General features: G+C 35.0%; 1 protein-coding gene across 3 annotated transcripts in view; it reads left to right on the forward strand.

Annotated features, from left to right (window-relative positions):
- LOC145666534 (zwei Ig domain protein zig-8-like) overlaps positions 1 to 18,404 on the forward strand; it is a 721,413-nt gene that overhangs the window by 422,394 nt on the left and 280,615 nt on the right. For all 3 annotated transcript variants that reach the window (XM_081733839.1, XM_081733838.1, XM_081733840.1), the window contains one exon: positions 4,260 to 4,473. In XM_081733839.1, coding sequence (XP_081589965.1) covers positions 4,260 to 4,473 — 214 coding nt within the window. The remainder of the gene's footprint in view (positions 1 to 4,259; positions 4,474 to 18,404) is intronic.

Here is an 18,404-nt window from a genome sequence, read left to right on the forward strand (position 1 = left end):
TTACATATATAATATTATCTAGTAATTCCGTTTTTGATTTGTTGCAAACATTTCTTTATTTTGATACAATTGCGTGTAATTGTGTCAGATCGGGGATTTAAACAAACTAAGAATGCAAGCACGAGACATAAAATATATCCAGGTCAGGTACATTAATCATTTTTTTGAATACAATAATAAAACCAGCATAGCCATTTCATATTGAATTAAAAATAAAAATTATCTGTTGAACAAGTTATAAGTGGAGTTGTAATGTGGATTATTTATAGCAAAGATCCAAAACTGACAACACTATAAAACAGACAACTCAAACTATACAATGATAAGAAGATTCTTTACTCGCTTCCTTACGCCTCTCTGGTTCTAGAACTTTGTTATTGTTTTCGATGTACCTCGTTGGAGAAGCCTCTATTTGCCCTGTCGTTCTCATTCAGCAGATCAATCTGACTATGTTCAGTACAGTTCTGTGCATACTTTTGTGATGAAAAGGTAGTGCTCACCTATTTAAAAAACACACTTTTATATAAATTAGCTGCGTTGACAGCGGAAAGTTTAATGCAGTGGAATACTACCCTCATCCACCACTTTACCTTCTTCTGATTTCAGGTAACATGTTACAACTACTGATCCGAAAGATTAACACGCTTTTTGTTTGTTGTAATCAAGGACAGCATGGAATTTTCTTATCTCTCCACCTTCCGATTTCAGCGATCTATCACCCGACAAGATTGTAGATGCCATGTAATCATCTCGTTCGTTCTTCCATTGGACAATCAAAATGTTATCTCTCCTTATAGCTAACTTCGCTATAAACGTATCTCTTTCAGGTTATAACACTTCACTGAAAAATGAATACCTTTCGATTTCTTATCACCTTCTCCATAACTTGTTTGCCTTCTCTCTAATTTCTTTCCAACCGATACACTGGTGTAGTAATAATGTGTGTATTAAGTCAACCTTTGTTGCTAGGTCCCTAATAGACTACAATTCAACACCACTGTTTATAGTAGGAAATACTGTAAGTTTGAGAAAAATCGATCGACAAAAAATTAAAAGGAAAATAACGAAGGAAAGCAAAGCCATATGATTAACAGATAACAATGACGACAAAGTATATGTAAGTAGAAATTAAGAGCGTTACGTATGCTTGTGTGAAAACTAGAAGAAAAAATACATCTCTAAAATGTAATTTTTTAATCTATGACCTTCTAAATGTGAAAAAATACTATAAAATCACGTTTCGTAATTTCTTAAATTATATTCACCAGTAATGTGGCAGTGAATATTCGAGTTCCACTGTTCTGTGTTCTTATTTAATATGGAGCATACGTTGCGAAATATAATTTCATTAAAAAGTAAATAAGAATAAAGAACCACAAGTTGCACTTTTCGTATAAAGAGTATGTGTGTGTATAAAAAGTTAATATTCTTTTTGCCTGTTTGTAACGCAGGAAAAGAAAGTTGGTTACCAGGTATCTGCTTGAACAGGGAAGAAAATAAAGATAAAATTCACTCAGAAATTGATGAGTATTTCTTTACTACGTTGTTCGGTAATCTCGATATTTTCGTTATTCGGTGTTTTGGAGTTTCGATTTTCAATACATTCGTTTCTAGATATTTAGGTATTACTCACTATTTATGGTATTTTGATTTCTCACAATTTTTGTTATTTTAGTAGATGGACATTTCGGTAGAAATGACATCGAAATTCCTTACTTCGTTATTTTTACTGTCTTATACTGAAATGTGTCCAAAAATATCCTCGAAACTTAAAAAGTCAAAAGTCTTAGCTTGAAATTTGAATATTTACACTGGTGCAAGTTCCCCAAATTAAATTTAAAATTGTGCTATTTGTATAACCACTTCAAAATCTAGAGAAATCTGTACAGGGGTCAATCTATGTAAAGTGATTCAGTAAAAAGAAAAATTGGCTCTCGACCTTTTTCATGAACATTTATCCTATATGGGGGTACTTTAAAACCACAATTAATTTTTTTTTTTTACAACATCCAGTGGTGACGCAACGGTGCCGCCATTTTGCATTTTTTCTTCGATTTTAGGTGTTTACGTTGTTTTGAATATCTCAGCATGTATTTCTCCTAACAAATTGAAAATTGCTGGACGTCTTCAACTTGTACAGAGCTAGAACTTTGATATCTTAACATTTTTGCCTAGAACCATTTAAGGGAAGTGAAATGAGGGCCTACAGTAGCAACATTTTTGGAGATAGAAAACATGTTTGGGAAGAGGAAACAACTAATGTAGAGGTCTGAATTTGTATGTACATGTAGTCCTGGGTCATAAGTTAATATACAAAAATTTACAAACCTGTAGCTGCCCTGAAGGTCTGAAAAATATCGTAAAGTTGGGGAATTATGCCAATTTAGCATATGTCACTGTCCAATATCTCCAATGGGTCTAGATAAAAAAATCTGATATATTGGGAATAGTATACCATAACATACAACAAAGCGCGTTTTGTGTTTTTGAGCAGAAGGGAGTCAAAGTATTAAGTAATGACGTCATACTCTAGGAGGTGTTCTGTTCATAAAATCTACTTGAAATTTGTTGTTGTGAAGTAAAATAACGTAGGATGAATGATTAGTCCAGTCAAGGCTCTAAAGCTCATTTCTTTCCTCTAGTTGTAACACTGTCTTATCAGACCCACAGCAGCACTGGTGAAGGATACCGCTATCAGCAGAAGGCGAGGAAAGCCAAAATGCACCCTTCTGAAAAAAGTCCGTAAGTATTCATTGCTCTTGCTGCTTCCTATATCAATGATACTCAATTATGTATATTTTGAGAAGTTTTAACTGTCAATTCATGCAGGAGATTGTTGTCCTTTCTTTTGATCTACATTCTCAAGTCAGTGAACACTTACTCGCTGTGCACACTAACAAATTTCCAGTAGACTTTATGAACAAAATACCTCCTAGAGTATGACGTCATTACTTAGTACTTTGACCCCCTTCTGCTCTAAAAGACATAAAACTCGCCTTGTTGTGTCTTATGGTATACTAAAGGACAAACTATTCCCAAAATTTCATTTTTTTTATCCAGGCCCATTTGACATATTGGACAGTGAAATATGCTAAGTTGGCATAATTCTCCAACTTTACGATTTTTTTTCACGCCTTTGGGAGCAGCTACATGCCTGTAAATTTTTGTGTATTAACTTATGACCTCGGACTATATGCACTCACAAATTCAGACCTCTAGGTAAGTTGTTTCCTCTTCCCAAACATGTTTTCAATGTCCAAACATGTTGCTACTGCAGACCCTGACTTCACCCTCTTCAAGTGGTTTTAGGCAAAAATGTTAAGAGATCAAAGTTGCAGCTCTGCACGAGTTGGAGAAATGCAGCAATTTTCAATTTGTTAGGACAACACATACTGAGATATTCAAAACAACGTAAACACCTAAAATCGAAAAGAACGCAAAATGACGCCAGCCTCTGTGTCGCCATGGGATGTTAAAAATAATTAATTTTGGTTTTGAAGTACCCTGATATAGGATAAATATTCATGATGAAAATTAGATTTTGTAGATGGTCGAGTGGCACATGCTTGATCACTTAGAATGGATTGACTCACAGATAACATAATGTGAAATTCAGGAAACTGGAGCGGAGGAGTATAAAGTGAATCCACTATACTTTTGTTTTCCTTATCGAGAAGTTGTAAATATCGTTTCGAACGAAAGATTTTCTCCATTCAAAGACAAATGTGATTTTAAATTCAAGAAAATATTTGTAAAAATGCATTTGTTTCCTCAACTTTCGGTGGACATGCTATTTGCTCAACAGGGTAACTTATTACTGTAAGTCATAAAGTCCATTTAGTGGTCCTGATAATCTTGAACCAGATTTGGTCCCAGAACGCATGAGCAAGTCTATATTATTTGTGTAGATTATGGAAGCAATGGAAGCTATAGGCGAAGCAATGAAAGCTAATATTATTGAAACTATGGTAAACTGAAAAACTATGTTTCGATTTTTGCAGATCGGCTGTTCTTTATTACCTCATTCTAAGATTATCCGCTTTTAAAGTTTTCTTCTCGAAACTAAGCAAAGTAAAAATTATTGTCGGGATGAAGTAATTATGATGTTTATGAAACATTTTCTCGTCACACTTAAATTCTTTTACACCAAATTTTCCAGAATCTCTATCATTTAAGCTTTCCAAATGTGGAAACCCCAGGTTTACAGTACTTTTAACATACTTTGTCTTCACAACCTTAATGAGTGTTTTACTCTACAGGTTTCTTGGTTGCGCAGGAAAGGCGATGAATTGCATCTTCTGACGTTTGGCCTTCATACATATAGTAGTGACTCCAGATATTCTTTAAACTATCAGCATCCGAATGACTGGAAACTGCAGATCAAATACGCCAACAAAAGGGACGAAGGATATTATGAGTGTCAAATTTCTTCACATCCTCCTCGTGTATTCTATGTATTGCTCAATGTTGTCGGTAAGTAATAACAATAAAGTTCATCAACTGGTATTTCGATTTGAATTTATTAATAACTAAGTTAAGTTTTCTAGATCAATTCTATTCATTCTAATACATAGATGCAATGTCAACAATAACAAATTAAAATTTCTATGTATTATTCCTATGTAATAAACACTAATTTATATATAAAAAAGATTAAAATAGGTAAGAAAAAGATGATACCAAGTGTGGCAACAACATTGAGAAAATAACATATATCAATTAAAACATTTATGAACAGAAATTTTAAAATCTAATTTTAAGAATAATGACCATGTGTTAGATTAAATACACACTAAATTAAGTATTGATTTAATTAGTTGTATTGATAACATTGAAACAAGATTTACTTTTTGAGTTGATTATTAAGCGTGGCTACGGAGGGTGACTTTCGAATATCTTCCGGGAAATCATTCACAATTTCACTGCGCTACTCCTGATGTTTCCTGATGATATAGAACAGGGAACATTAGGAACTTGGTTTTCTAGATATCAAATGTTAAATAAAGTTTTAATTATGTGATATTCACGTCGCGTCTTTAATTTTATCGACTTCTGCTTTTCAAAGTAGCCGTTTAAAATCATGCGCATATTTCAAGTTACATGTATAAGGAACGCAAGTATTTTGAATTCTTTGCAGCCTATTGGATAGATTATTGCTCCAATTAAAATAAACCATATAGAAGTTTTCTATTTTAGAATGTAGTAAGCTTTACACTAGTTTCTCTTTTTTACGGCAATCGAATTGAATCAACGTGACTTTATCAATTCAAATGTTTACCAGAAAATAACTCTACATATTTTACTACAAGAACAGATATTACTTTATTTACGGATACATTTTGGATGTTACTAAAGTTTGTTTTTGACACAATCTCTTGGATTCAATGAAAATGATCTAAAATTTATTCGAGTTGATTCCACGTGCGTTTTGTTCTTTCACCATATGTCGATTTTCTGCAGGACATAATTTAATTTTGTTCGTGATTTTCGAATAGAGTCTATTTGAAGGATTATCTGTTAAAAAGTTGAATTTCATATGCGTATGTATAACATTTCGCACAGCTATTAAGTTACGAAAGATAGTAACAGAATACCAGGTGCTGTAATTTGCGAAACGCCTTGTTCTAATTATATCGATTTTGATGAATATTCAACTGTCATTACTGTTTGTTTAAAATTGAATAAATATAAATGTATCCAAGTAATAGCGTGGAAGAGGGAGTTAAATTTTGAAATTAATTTAGATAACAATGTATCAAAGTCAATACTCAGGAAGGTTTTTGAAAACACTAAAAATACCGTTTTTCTTTCCCCAAATCCTTCTCTTCTCTTATCCGATACTTTGATTGGAGCTGCTGAGATTCATTATTTATTATTAATCCAGATTGAAATGAATTCATTATATTATTTTCTTCTAAGAAATTTACCTCCTCGTGAATAAGATATTCTATAGTTTTATATACTAGTGGTGTAAGATTCAAATGTCCATAATCCGACGTGAGTGAATGAAGGAGAGAAGATTCCACTATGGGATTTACAAAGGCTGCTTTTCATCGTTCAGAAAATATGCCTATACTAATGCCTGTATTACATGTAGTGTGTGCAATGTAGCAATACACTGCAAACATTTTCCTCATAAAAATTTATATTTTATTCGTTCCGCTAGGGGTAGTATTTCCATCACCTGATATAAATTTTGTGCCCCTGGGTCTCTTACGCAGGTGCCATTGATAAGTTCATAGAACCACCATAGGTAACTTGACCTATCTCAGGAGGGGTGTATAAGACATCTAGAGGTTAGGAGATCCATCTCATTCCCTTTTATGGGTATAAAATTATCAAAATACAAATTTCCGAGTTTTTAAAATCTATATTATCTTCTTTGATGAGGTCTTATTCCCTTATATGATTAAGTGTTGGGGTCTAGGACAGAAGTACACTTATGTCCAAAATTGTTGTCGCATGTCTTTAGAAATTACATAAATAGAAATAACTCTCTTTCTTGTGATAGAAAATGTCACGTTTCTTCTTGGAAATAAACAGAGAAAAAAAACACATATTTCCAAAAAATATTTCAATAAAAAATTAAGAAATAAGCAAGTTATAATTAAAAAAAGAAATCTCCGAAACTTTCATCGAAAAATTCTAAGTTCCATTTTCGTAAACGTGGCAAACGCGCAGCGAAATTTACAAACAGGGAGGGAATTTTATGCTTTGTTAGAAATAAAACGTAAATCTGTCATAAGGTTAGCTATTATACATATGGCACAGCTCTAACGATCATTGCTATTCAGCATTTTACATTTAAACAAAGGATTAAAGAGAAATAAGCTACAAAATGTGCGAAGCGATCAGGCATTTTGTGTTAGTGGGTGCGTTATATGCATCTGCCAAGGTGCTGTCCTTACCGTGTCTTTGTAGAGTAGTTGGTTAAAGCTTGATCTTTACATACTTTATTTTTCCACGATCATCACTTCGAATCCCATACCCTATAGTAACGTTTTTTTTTCTTTTTAGAAAATCTTGATTCTGTGAATTCCTTAAAGAACAATGTTTTGTTCTAATAATGCTCCTTAGTATTATGATCTTCATTCTAGTTTATTTGAATATTTCCAAATAATTTAGAATTATGTCTTTAAAAATATTAAAATTGTCAAGAATTTTATAAAAAGAGGAAGCTTCATTTATAATCATTTTCATAACCGAAATGAGAAACTTACAAATAGTGGAATTTTAATCAACATATGACTAAACTTTCATAAAACAGTAATTAAATAAAAAATTTACTCCGCATACTTCCTGCAAGTAATATGTAGGAAATAAGCAGATATAATGAACGTAAACTATTAGATGTCGATTAAAAATTAGTAGGGATAGTTCTAAAGCCAAGTAGAAAATTCTCTTTGCTTCATGAAAATAATAAACATTTTACAAAAATAATGGTATTTTTGCTGTATCGGAAATTTGTTTAGTAAATAAATAAATAAAATACTATTACATAATGCAATCACTCTGACTCGATAGCTTGAAGAGAAGTTGTATCGGCCGCGATCCTTCGGCTTTGTTCGTAGCACACGAAGGGACACGAAGTTGATCCGTACCAGGGGAAAGGGTGTAGAATAGGGTGGGCCGAAAAAATTTTTTTCAGATATTCAGGATTGAGTAGTTATCAAAAGTTGTGTATTGGTACGAAATGAAGCCATGTCAAATATGTTGATTTTAAAACAATATTTAACCGGGCCCCCGTGGCCCTAAAGTTCCTAATTTTTTGTTCAAATAAAATGGTTTTAGGTAATAAGAACATTTTACCAGAAATACTATTAATACATAAAACATGAAACACATGGTTTCAATATACGCAAATAACTATTAAGAGCTTAACTAACTTTCATAACTACCATATTAACACACGAAAAACCTTTGTGTTGAGCCCACCTCAGAACTCTCAAACTTTAAGAGAATATCACTTTTTCGCATTTGGATGCAAAATGCATAACACTGGCTTTCCGAAGGCTGCGCTTGCATTGCTGAATTCAAATAAACTAAAAACAATATGGCTGCGAGCCTCTCTTCCTGTATTGTCTTGCCTTCGAATTAAGCATATGATTTTGAATTACAACTCAAAATGCAAAACGATCATTAACCCCATTAAGAAATGAGATATACCCATTAAGAGCCAAATTAAAGAAATTTAAGAACGGTGCTCAGAAGTTATGTGATATTTTCTCTTGCAAATGCTGCGATAGATTAACCTGTAAGTGTTGTAAATCAAATTATGTACCGCTTTTGGAGTGGGAGCTCATATTAGATCAGAGAAATCAGAGACAAATGACGACTTGCAATGTAGATGAAGCAGAAACCCATAGGCTCAAAAGAAAGCATGACACACAGATCGATTATGATGCTGCGGTACCAATCACAAGAGGGTTACAATCATTAGCCTCAATCCCGTACTTGGAACATACATTAAGCGCTTCCACCCCGAATTCAGACGATGAAGAGTTCGCATGGAGTTATCGTTTAGAGAATAAAATCTAAAGTAAACCTAAATAAACAAACGTGGGCCCTAAACAAATGAGTACCGCAAAAGATTTAACAGATATATCGAATAGGTCGGCTGCTAAAATTGTATCCGCTGTTTTAGAAGATATGAATTTACTGAACAAAACTAACTAAGACAAGATAGTAGATAAAAACAAAATCCGTACGAAACTAGCAAAAAAGAAAAAAAAAGAAACCGTCTACAGTGTAAAGCTACTAATTTTAAGGGTCTCTATTTTGATGGCCGAAAATACCACACTATAGTTCTAACTGACAATTGCAGTAGGCAAAGCACTGAAGAATATGCGGGTTATATCGATTTGACCGATTGGTCAGAAGTAATAGTAACGAAACCTCCAATTTCGGCTAACGTATCAATAGAAAAACCAATCGAAATGATTGTGGAAAAGAGGAGGTTTCAGTTTGTCACGTTCCCCTTCCACACACAGGCTTTGGAGAAGTGTCTAAAGGTAGTAATAGAATTTTCTTCAGAAGTATGCGGTAGTGTTGCACGAGACGGTTATATTCGCGCAAAACTGGAAGCACGAAAGTATCTACCAAGGTTCGGACATAAATCTCAATATTTTGTTCCAAGATTCAGCTAAGGAGCTTTAAGTAAGAGGAGGGTGGGTGTGAGGAACTCGCTGTATAGCCATCTTCACGTGGTGAGTTCTGCGCTGGTTTGGTGTTTGTTGGTCAATTTTTCAACCTTACCTTATGTATTTGTGTCCGTACTATTATATCTACTAAACACCAATCAGGCGAAGAGCTGCACATCAGATCAGAACATTTAAAATCCTGGGGTCAAGTTAAAGTATTAGGAATCTTAACCAATTTTCTATACATACTTAAAATAATGGTATATATATTTTAAAAAAAATAACACTTTTCGGACCCGCAGGGCCTTGTGAAATATTTTTATCTGCCTCTGTTTTGAGGAAGAAACATAGCATTATACAACTTTTGCACGGTACTCAAACTTAATTTTCTGAAAACAAATATTTCAATAATATTTTCACTACTCACAACCATATTTTTTTCAGCATTAACGTTCTTTTGGGCTCCCGGGGCCCGGTTAAATATATTTTTATCCGGCTCTGTTTTGGCGAGAAAACATGACATTATAAATTTTGCACGGTACTCAAACTTAACTTTCTAAAAAAATATATTTCAATAATATTTTCACTATTCACAACAATTTTTTTTTTTTCAAAATTAACGTTCTTTGGGGCCCCCGGAGCCCGGTTAAAAATCTTTTAATCCTGCTCTGTTTTGGTGAGGAAACATAATATAACATTATACAACTTTTGCACGGTACTGAAACTTGACTTTCTAAAAATATATTTTAATAATATTTTCATTGCTGGCTACCTTTCTTTAAAAAAAAATAGCGTTCTTTCGGGCCCCCGGGGCCCGGTTAAATATCTTTTTATCCGGCTCTATTTTGGTGAAGAAACATAACGTAATATTATACAACTTTTGCATGTTACTCAAACTTAACTTTCTAAAAAATATATTTCAATAATATTTTCACTACTCGCAACTATTTTTTAAAAATTAACGTTCTTTGGGGCCCTCGGGGCCCGGTTAATATTTTTTAATCCGGCTCTGTTTTGGTGAGGAAACATAATATAACATTATACAACTTTTGCACGGTACTCAATCTTAATTTTCTAAAAGAAATTTTTTTCGGCCGTTTTCGGCCCACCCTAGTGTAGAAAGAAATAGTGGCACGCCACAGAACGGCATGATATGTGTGAATGGTCACGGCAGTGTCACGGACGGATCATGGCAGGGGAATGACATGGGCATGATACACTATGTGGAATTGATCTTTAACTGAAAACTGGCACATTCAGTGCACGAGGAAGTCAAGTTCACTTTTGATATTTTAGACATGTTTTATCTTTAAGATCTCTACTTGAATCTCCTTTCAGAGCGCATAAGGTTCAAAGATTCATGTTCAGAAATTGTTAAAAATGCATAGTAGCTCTAATAATGATATTAAGCGTTTTACACGTAAACAAAGGAATAAATAGAAATAAGCTACAAAATATGCGAAACGATCATGCATTTTGTGTTAGTGATTTTCTTATATGCGTCTGCAAGTAGTCCGCTCTTAGCTTACCTTTGTAGAATAGTTACTTTGCGCTTGCTCTTTATACTTTATTTTTCCATAACCATCAGTACAAATCACATACCCTAGTTTTTTTTTTTTTTTTTTTTTTTTAAGAAATGCCTGTTTTCTCTATTCGTTATAGTGTTTTCCAACAAGTAGTAGGGTGATTTGTTAAAGCATGGTTTAGTGCCCCCTTTTTTTTTTTCGATGATCATTAGTTCCAGCTCCATGCCAACAGTATTTTTAAAATTTTGTTCGCGAGATTTCGTTATACAGCTCTCTTCTATTAATGAAAGGTATTTGTTTAGTAATTTAAATATGGGCAAACAATTCAAATTTTTGCCTTTAAACGTGTTAAAATTATCACGAGTTTTATAAAAAGTAGCAGCTTCATTGTCATAACGCGAAAATGAAACTTTAATAAAACTTAATCAACATATCATTAATTTTAATAAAACAATACTTTCGTTTTTATCACGAAGCGGCTAAACCATGGCTATACAATGCTATTCAATTTGAATATGTGCGCAAAGTATAATTCAAACTTTTATATTTATCAAATATTACAATTAGCAAGATTTCAATAAAAAGAAGGAACTTGTTTGTCACAACCTGAAAATGAAACTTTAATAAAAGTTTAGCCAACATACCCGGAACTTTAATAAAACATTATTTTCCTATTTATTATGCATCATGTAGTGCTAACTCTATTTGTTGTGGCTCATTCCATGTCAAATGAACCAATATCAGATTTTATGGTTGCCCTTACATCATGGATTTTCTTCATATTTTGTCTGTGGGTAGATACCTATGAGAAATGACCACAGGAATATTTGCAGATTTTTATCTCCTAAACGGACCTCAGGAAAAATAAATGAAAATCTGCCATTTTCCGAGACTTCTGCCGCGGAAAAATCGACATGTAATGTTAAAAATTCTGTAACTCCCTTATTTTTCGGCCAATTGAAGTGTTTCTGGTGTCAAATTAAAGCTAATAGTCTCTACTGTTCAGAACTACTGTTGAATCAGAAAAAGTGGTTCATAGAAAACAGATACAAACTCTAAAACACAATTTGTATGATTTATATGTGATTTTTGTAAAAAATCATATCTGCTAAATCACTGAAAACACAACCTCCACATTTTTACCTCAGATTCACCTAAATACGTATGTTCAATAGTGCAAAAATGAAAAGTGTTTTTTGTGGTTTGTCAGTAAGAAATTATAATGCAGGGACACGACTTATGGCAAGTTATTAACATTTAACATTAACATGTTATTAACTATAGAAATGTTGCATTTTGTTGGAATGTTTACTACATTGGTTACATTTGGCTTGGTTGAGATGAACGCGTAACGTGCAAAAATTAATATATTGAAACATTATTTTATGAATATGGAAGGATATCATAAATATTGAAGAAAGTCAATTGCAATAACATTCTCGCTCACTCACTCCCCATCACACATACCCACGTTACTATTACTGGTGGGTCTAATGACCAGGTGCCTCACGTGAATTTCAAAAAGTGCGCCGTATAGAGTGGATGGCCGCCATTTTGAAACTGTATATTGGATCACTTGATTGTTAGATACACTAAATTTTTTTATGTCTTTTGCTTCTATTCTCAAAATTTCAAGTCAAAATACTGAAAATTACGCCCTGGAGTGTAAATGGCCGCCATTTTAAAAATCGACCGCCATTTTGAAAGTTGACATTGCTCCACTTTAATGGTACGCACAGTAAATTGTATATGCCTCATGCTTCTATTCATAAACTTTCAAGTCAAAAACCCGAAAACCTCCCTATAGCGTGGATGGCCACCATTTTGAAAATCTGGCCGCCGTTTTGAAATTTTACTTTTGTTCACTACCAAAATCTATAAAGCAAATTTCGAGCGTCTCACGGTTCTTACCTCAAAATTTCGTGTTAAAAGACTGGAAATTGCGCCGTAAAGAGTGGATGGCCGCCATTTTGAAATTTTACTTTTGATCACCGCCAAAATCTATACAGCAAGTTTAGGGTATCTCGTAGTCCTATCCTAAAAATTTCGTATTAAAATACCGAAAATTGCGCCCTGTAGCGTGGTACAGACAGACATACAAACAGACAGACAGACAGGAAAATCCAAATGCAGATCGAGTCGAAGTAGGAGCCTCACTGACGTTCGGCAATTAGCTATATATATATAACTAATTGTAATATATTATTTTACATTATTAAATAATAGGTTATGCTTTTTAAATGACTTGTCCAGTATGAAACTTATAGAAGCTGTGTCTGGTGAAGAATGAGTCACCTAAGAAGCACATGTTCTGTGCTGGATCTAACAGGTTTGGACGTGTTTGAGCCTGTTCAAACAGAAACTTGCTTGTGTCAAAGTGGCAGCTCCTACTCAGTTGGCCTTCAGAGCTTGTGGTATACACATGTACTATTGAAAAGGTGTTACTGAGTGACTGTTATTTGGTATTTTGAAGTTACTCTAACAATGTTACAAATGGAACCAGGTGACCAGTGTTCGGTTTGCAGGCAGTATGAGGAATGTGAGGAAGTTCCAAGCAGGAAAGTAACTTCCGTGTGTGATATGAAAGCAAGTGATGTGGAACTTATCAGACTTAGAGCCAAATGTTCTGACTTGAAATTTATTTGTGATTTCCATTTAAAGCAGTATTTATCTCTTTATGAAGACAGGCAGAGAACATGCATTGATCCTTTTCAAAAGCATAAGAAAAGGGTAGTGAAAACTTTAAAATCTGTTTCGCTGGCATTTTCCAGAAGATTTACAGATATTGAACTAATTCCTGGCACAAACTTTTGTATATCTTGCAGGAAAGCAGTGATAGCAAACAGCAACAAATCGGACAGTGAAATCAACTTTGATTCTGATGACGCTTACGAACCAGATGAATCTGTCTCAGAAAAACTTAATAAAGCGTGTGAATTACTTAACTGTTCACCACTGAAAGCTACCAAAAGGAAAGTGGACAGAAGAGGCACATACTTAACACATAAGGCTAGTCGTCTTGCTGCCAGTTTCACAGGGTTAGCAGCAAACGCTTTTGGTACTGAAGGGCCCCAGTCCTGTAAGAATGAGGTGGATGAAGACAAAAAATGCAAGGATTGTGAAAGTCTGATGGAGAGACTTCGCGCAAAGTTTTCTGCTAGCAGTGTTGATGAGAAAGTCCAAATATTAACCCTTGTCCCTGAATCATGGAGTATCCAAGACACAGTGTCTTATTTCAATACCACTGTGTATTTAACAAAAAAAGCAAGGAAAATATTACAAAATGAGGGGATTCTAGGCAAACCTAGTCAAAAGAAAGGACATACTCTCTCACATAATGTAGTAAAGAACATTGAACTTCACTACTATGATGATGATATTAGTCGGATATCATCAAACACTAGAGATGTCATATCTGTACCAACGGAGAGTGGGAAGAGGGTATTGAAAGTTAAACGATTGATCCTCCACAACCTCAAAGATGTGTTTCTTACCTTCAAAGAAAAACATCCCCATGATAAGGTTGGATTTTCTAAATTCTGCGAACTCCGACCTAAAGAATGTGTCACAGTCACCAGTCGGGGAATACATTCCATTTGTGTCTGCACCTACCATCAAAATGTGAAATTAATGCTGCAGAGTATTCACATTCCTGTGCCCTACCGCTTCACCGGTGCCCCAACTGTCCAGGTACAACTCCCCTTCATGACTAATGCAACTGGAGGTATTAGAAACAAGAGATGATGTTACTTTCAAGCAGTGGCACCAAACAGATCGTTCTATGCTTGAAACATTAGTTAAATCTGTTGATGAATTCATCGATACTCTAGTTAATAAACTGGACACTTTGACAAAACATAATTTCATTGCCAAGTCTCAGAGTGCTTACCTGAAAGAAGTGAAAACCAAATTAGCAATTAATGAATGTCTTATATTGGTAGATTTCAGTGAAAATTACACCTGCATTGTGCAAGATGCTACTCAAGGCTTCCATTGGCACAATATCCAAGTTACAATACACCCTGTTGTTGTTTACACGAAGAAAGATACGGAACTTACATCATTGTCAATGTGTTTCATTAGTAACTGTCTAAAACATGATATCTGCACGTTTTTTACATTTCAGAAGAAATTCATACAGTACATATTAACTGAAAATCCGAACCTCACACATGCAATTTACTTTAGTGACGGAGCCGGGGCACAGTACAAGAACTATAAAAACTTTATTAACCTTTGTCACCATCATCAAGACCATGGCTTAACGGCTGAGTGGAATTTTTTTGCCACAAGCCATGGGAAAAATGCATGTGATGGAATAGGTGGTACCATTAAGAGACTTGTTACTAGAGCAAGTCTCCAGAGAACTACAGATGGTCACATTTTAAATGCAGATGTGTACAAATTTGCTGCCGAAAATGTAAAAGGAATATCATTCTATGTTGATGAAAAAGAAATAGAAGAAAGCACACAGTTTTTGGAAAAACGTTTTGAAACTGCCAACACAGTACCAGGAACAAGGGAAAACAATTTCTTCCAGCCTCTGCATGGATCAACCCTCCTTGTGAAGAAAACATCATCATCAAAAACATCATTTCAAGCTGTGCTTGGATGTAAGGAAAGGGATACTTTCATCAAAGTGTCACAAGAGAAGTTTTACGCTGTTCAGTATGACAGGAAGTGGTGGATAGGAAAAGTCATTGAAATCTCCTACTCTGAGAGGGATGCAAAAGTTCAATTTATGCACCCGTCTGGACCTTCGAATACATTTTTTTTTTTGGCCAGAAACAGAAGACTATTGTTGGGTGCCATTTGAAAATATTATCAAAGAGGTTCCAGTGCCAAGCTTGAAAACACTTTCAGGAAGAAACTACTTCATTGCAGACAGTGTTCAAACATCAGTTGCTGAGGCCATTCATGCTTCAACTTACCAGTTGATACAAAAGAAAGGGACGTTTTAAACTTTTATTTATTCAGGTATTTATTTGTACTAGTATCTGCCTGTATATGTGTAGCTAATATGTTGTAACTCCTACATTTTACCCAGATATTATTTATATATCTCTGTGAACATAAAAAACTAACAGTGTGCCAGTGAATTGTTGTACAATATTCAACGCATGTTAATAACGTGCCATAAGTCGTGTCCCTGCATTATAATTTCTTACTGACAAACCACAAAAAACACCCTTTTCATTTTTGCACTATTGAACATACGTATTTAGGTGAATCTGAGGTAAAAATGTGGAGGTTGTGTTTTCAGTGATTTAGCAGATATGATTTTTTTTTACAAAAATCACATATAAATCATACAAATTGTGTTTCAGAGTTTGTATCTGTTTTCTATGAACCACTTTTTCTGATTCAACAGTAGTTCTGAACAGTAGAGAATATTAGCTTTAATTTGACACCAGAAACACTTCAATTGGCCGAAAAATAAGGGAGTTACAGAATTTTTAACATTACATGTCGATTTTTCCGCGGCAGAAGTCTCGGAAAATGGCAGATTTTCATTTATTTTTCCTGAGGTTCGTTTAGGAGATAAAAATCTGCAAATATTCCTGTGGTCATTTCTCATAGGTATCTACCCAAAGAAAAAATATGAAGAAAATCCATGACATAAGGGCAAATGGCATTGGTTCATTTGACATGGAATGAGCCTTGTATAATTTTACAATACAAATTAATTTAAATATTCTAGAAAAAGTAACTACATTTGTTAATTCCTTTTGTACCAAATTTCTCAAAAGGAAATCCCCACGTTAAGCGGGTTTGCATATCTAGGCTCCTAACTATGAAAACATTTACGATCACTCCAACCCCAATCATTTCACAGATTCAACCTGTTGTATATCAGTTATTAGGACGTAAAATTGAATATAATTTATACGAAAAACACTTTTATGCATTGCAAGACCTGTAACTGCCAAATATTCACCACAAACTTATAGTCGTATTGACATAAACAAAAAGAAGTGTGGAGCAGGAAACTACTTTACCCAAAAGTCAAAAGAGATTCAGTGAAGACATACGAACTAGTCGAGTCACAGTTCGTCCGTGACCTTCGTGCAGTTCACATCGTGTACTGTGTTGTGTCCGTACGAGTTGAGTGCTTGGAGTTTGGTGGAGGGTGGTGTCTGTTTGATTAGCAGTTTTTGCCCTCGTTTGGTGTTGTGTTTGCTGACTGTGCAATTGAATTGAATTGCATTGTTTTTGTTTCTTTTTTTTCTTGGAACGCTAAGTTTATTAATTGTGATTATTCAGTGAATAATGGCCTCCTTACGTCTTAATACGATTCGTATTAACTTCCAGAGTGTAGTAAATGTTCCTAATTCTATTTACTTACATGAATGGATACATAATGAATTTAACTTTGCATTAAGTGATGTTTTAAGCATAGAACTTGATTTTGCTCGTAAGTTTCTTTTTATTAAACTTTCTAATGCGGACTTGTGTGATCGGATCCTCATGGATCGTAATGGTGTTGTGTCATATACTGACGCTGAAGGTACTTATGAACTGCCTTTAGAATCGGCTTCTCACATGTTCAAATTGGTGAAAATTCATACAGTTCCTATGGAAATTTCGGATGCTCAAATAAAGCAAGTGCTGGGACAGTATGGCGAAATTATTTCTATGGACGAAGAGAAATATACCAAAGGTCATTATTATCCTGTACGGACTGGTCGGAAACTCCTAAAAATGATTTTAAAACGGAACATTCCTTCCTATGTGACCATCTGTAATTTACGGCTTTGGGTTACCTATTTTGGGCAATCTAAAACGTGTGCTCGGTGTGATAGTGAAAATCACCTCGTTTCCTCCTGCCCTCATCGCCAGGCCAAGCCAGTTCAGCCTCATGGGCATACGTCAACGTCAGTGGCTCCAGGTGTCCGTACCATACTGAGGGGACCCCCTCCCCCCTGACAACTTGACAGTGCGCCCGACCTTACAAATTACAGTATTTTTCCTGTATTGCAACCGAAACCTCCTTCAGACCCTCCCGCTAATACCAGTGTTGAATGTGTTTCTTCTGTGCCAGCCCCCACCCCCGCTGTAACTGAGGAAGTGCTTTTTTCAACAGTAGTTCCTAACAGTTCTAAACTTCTACCTAGAGCTCAGTCGTTTTTTGAAGCTGAACCTTCTAGTGCCAAATGTTCCCCCCCGGATCCTGTATTTTGCAGTCGCAGCAACAGTCCCATTACCGTAGTAGAAGAATTGCCCGGCTCTCCAGTTCCAGTTTCACTGCCTCCCACTGTTGAGACCCCTGTGGATACTCCTGTGACATGTTTGAATGCTTCATCTACCAAGAGTACGACTACTCCTGACGTTCATCCTGTTTCTACCACTACGACTTGTTCTGACCCTATGGTGCTGGACAGCGTTTCAACCGCACCTACTACCACGGAAGTCAACCGTTCGTCTTCTGCATCTCCAGAACGAGGACGTCGAAAACGTAAGAAGCGACATGAACTTGGTAAGTTACTCTTTTCTCAAACCGTTCAATTACAAGATGATATTAGTGCTCCCGAGGATGTCAGTGCTTCTCAGTGAACTCGCCGATCTTGTGTAAATTGAAAACTACAGTGCCTAGTGTATATTGGATATTGTCTTGTTTTTATAATGAATCTCCTCCCGATCCGTTTTTTACTTTTATGGTCCCTTTTTATAGGGTTTTCATTGTGTTTGTTACCGTTTCCGTATGATTATTTCTCCATGTTTTCAGCGAATTTTGCTA

Source organism: Thermobia domestica, chromosome 12, assembly GCF_964235325.1.
Source record: "Thermobia domestica chromosome 12, izTheDome1.hap1.1, whole genome shotgun sequence".
Lineage (NCBI taxonomy): Eukaryota > Metazoa > Arthropoda > Insecta > Zygentoma > Lepismatidae > Thermobia > Thermobia domestica.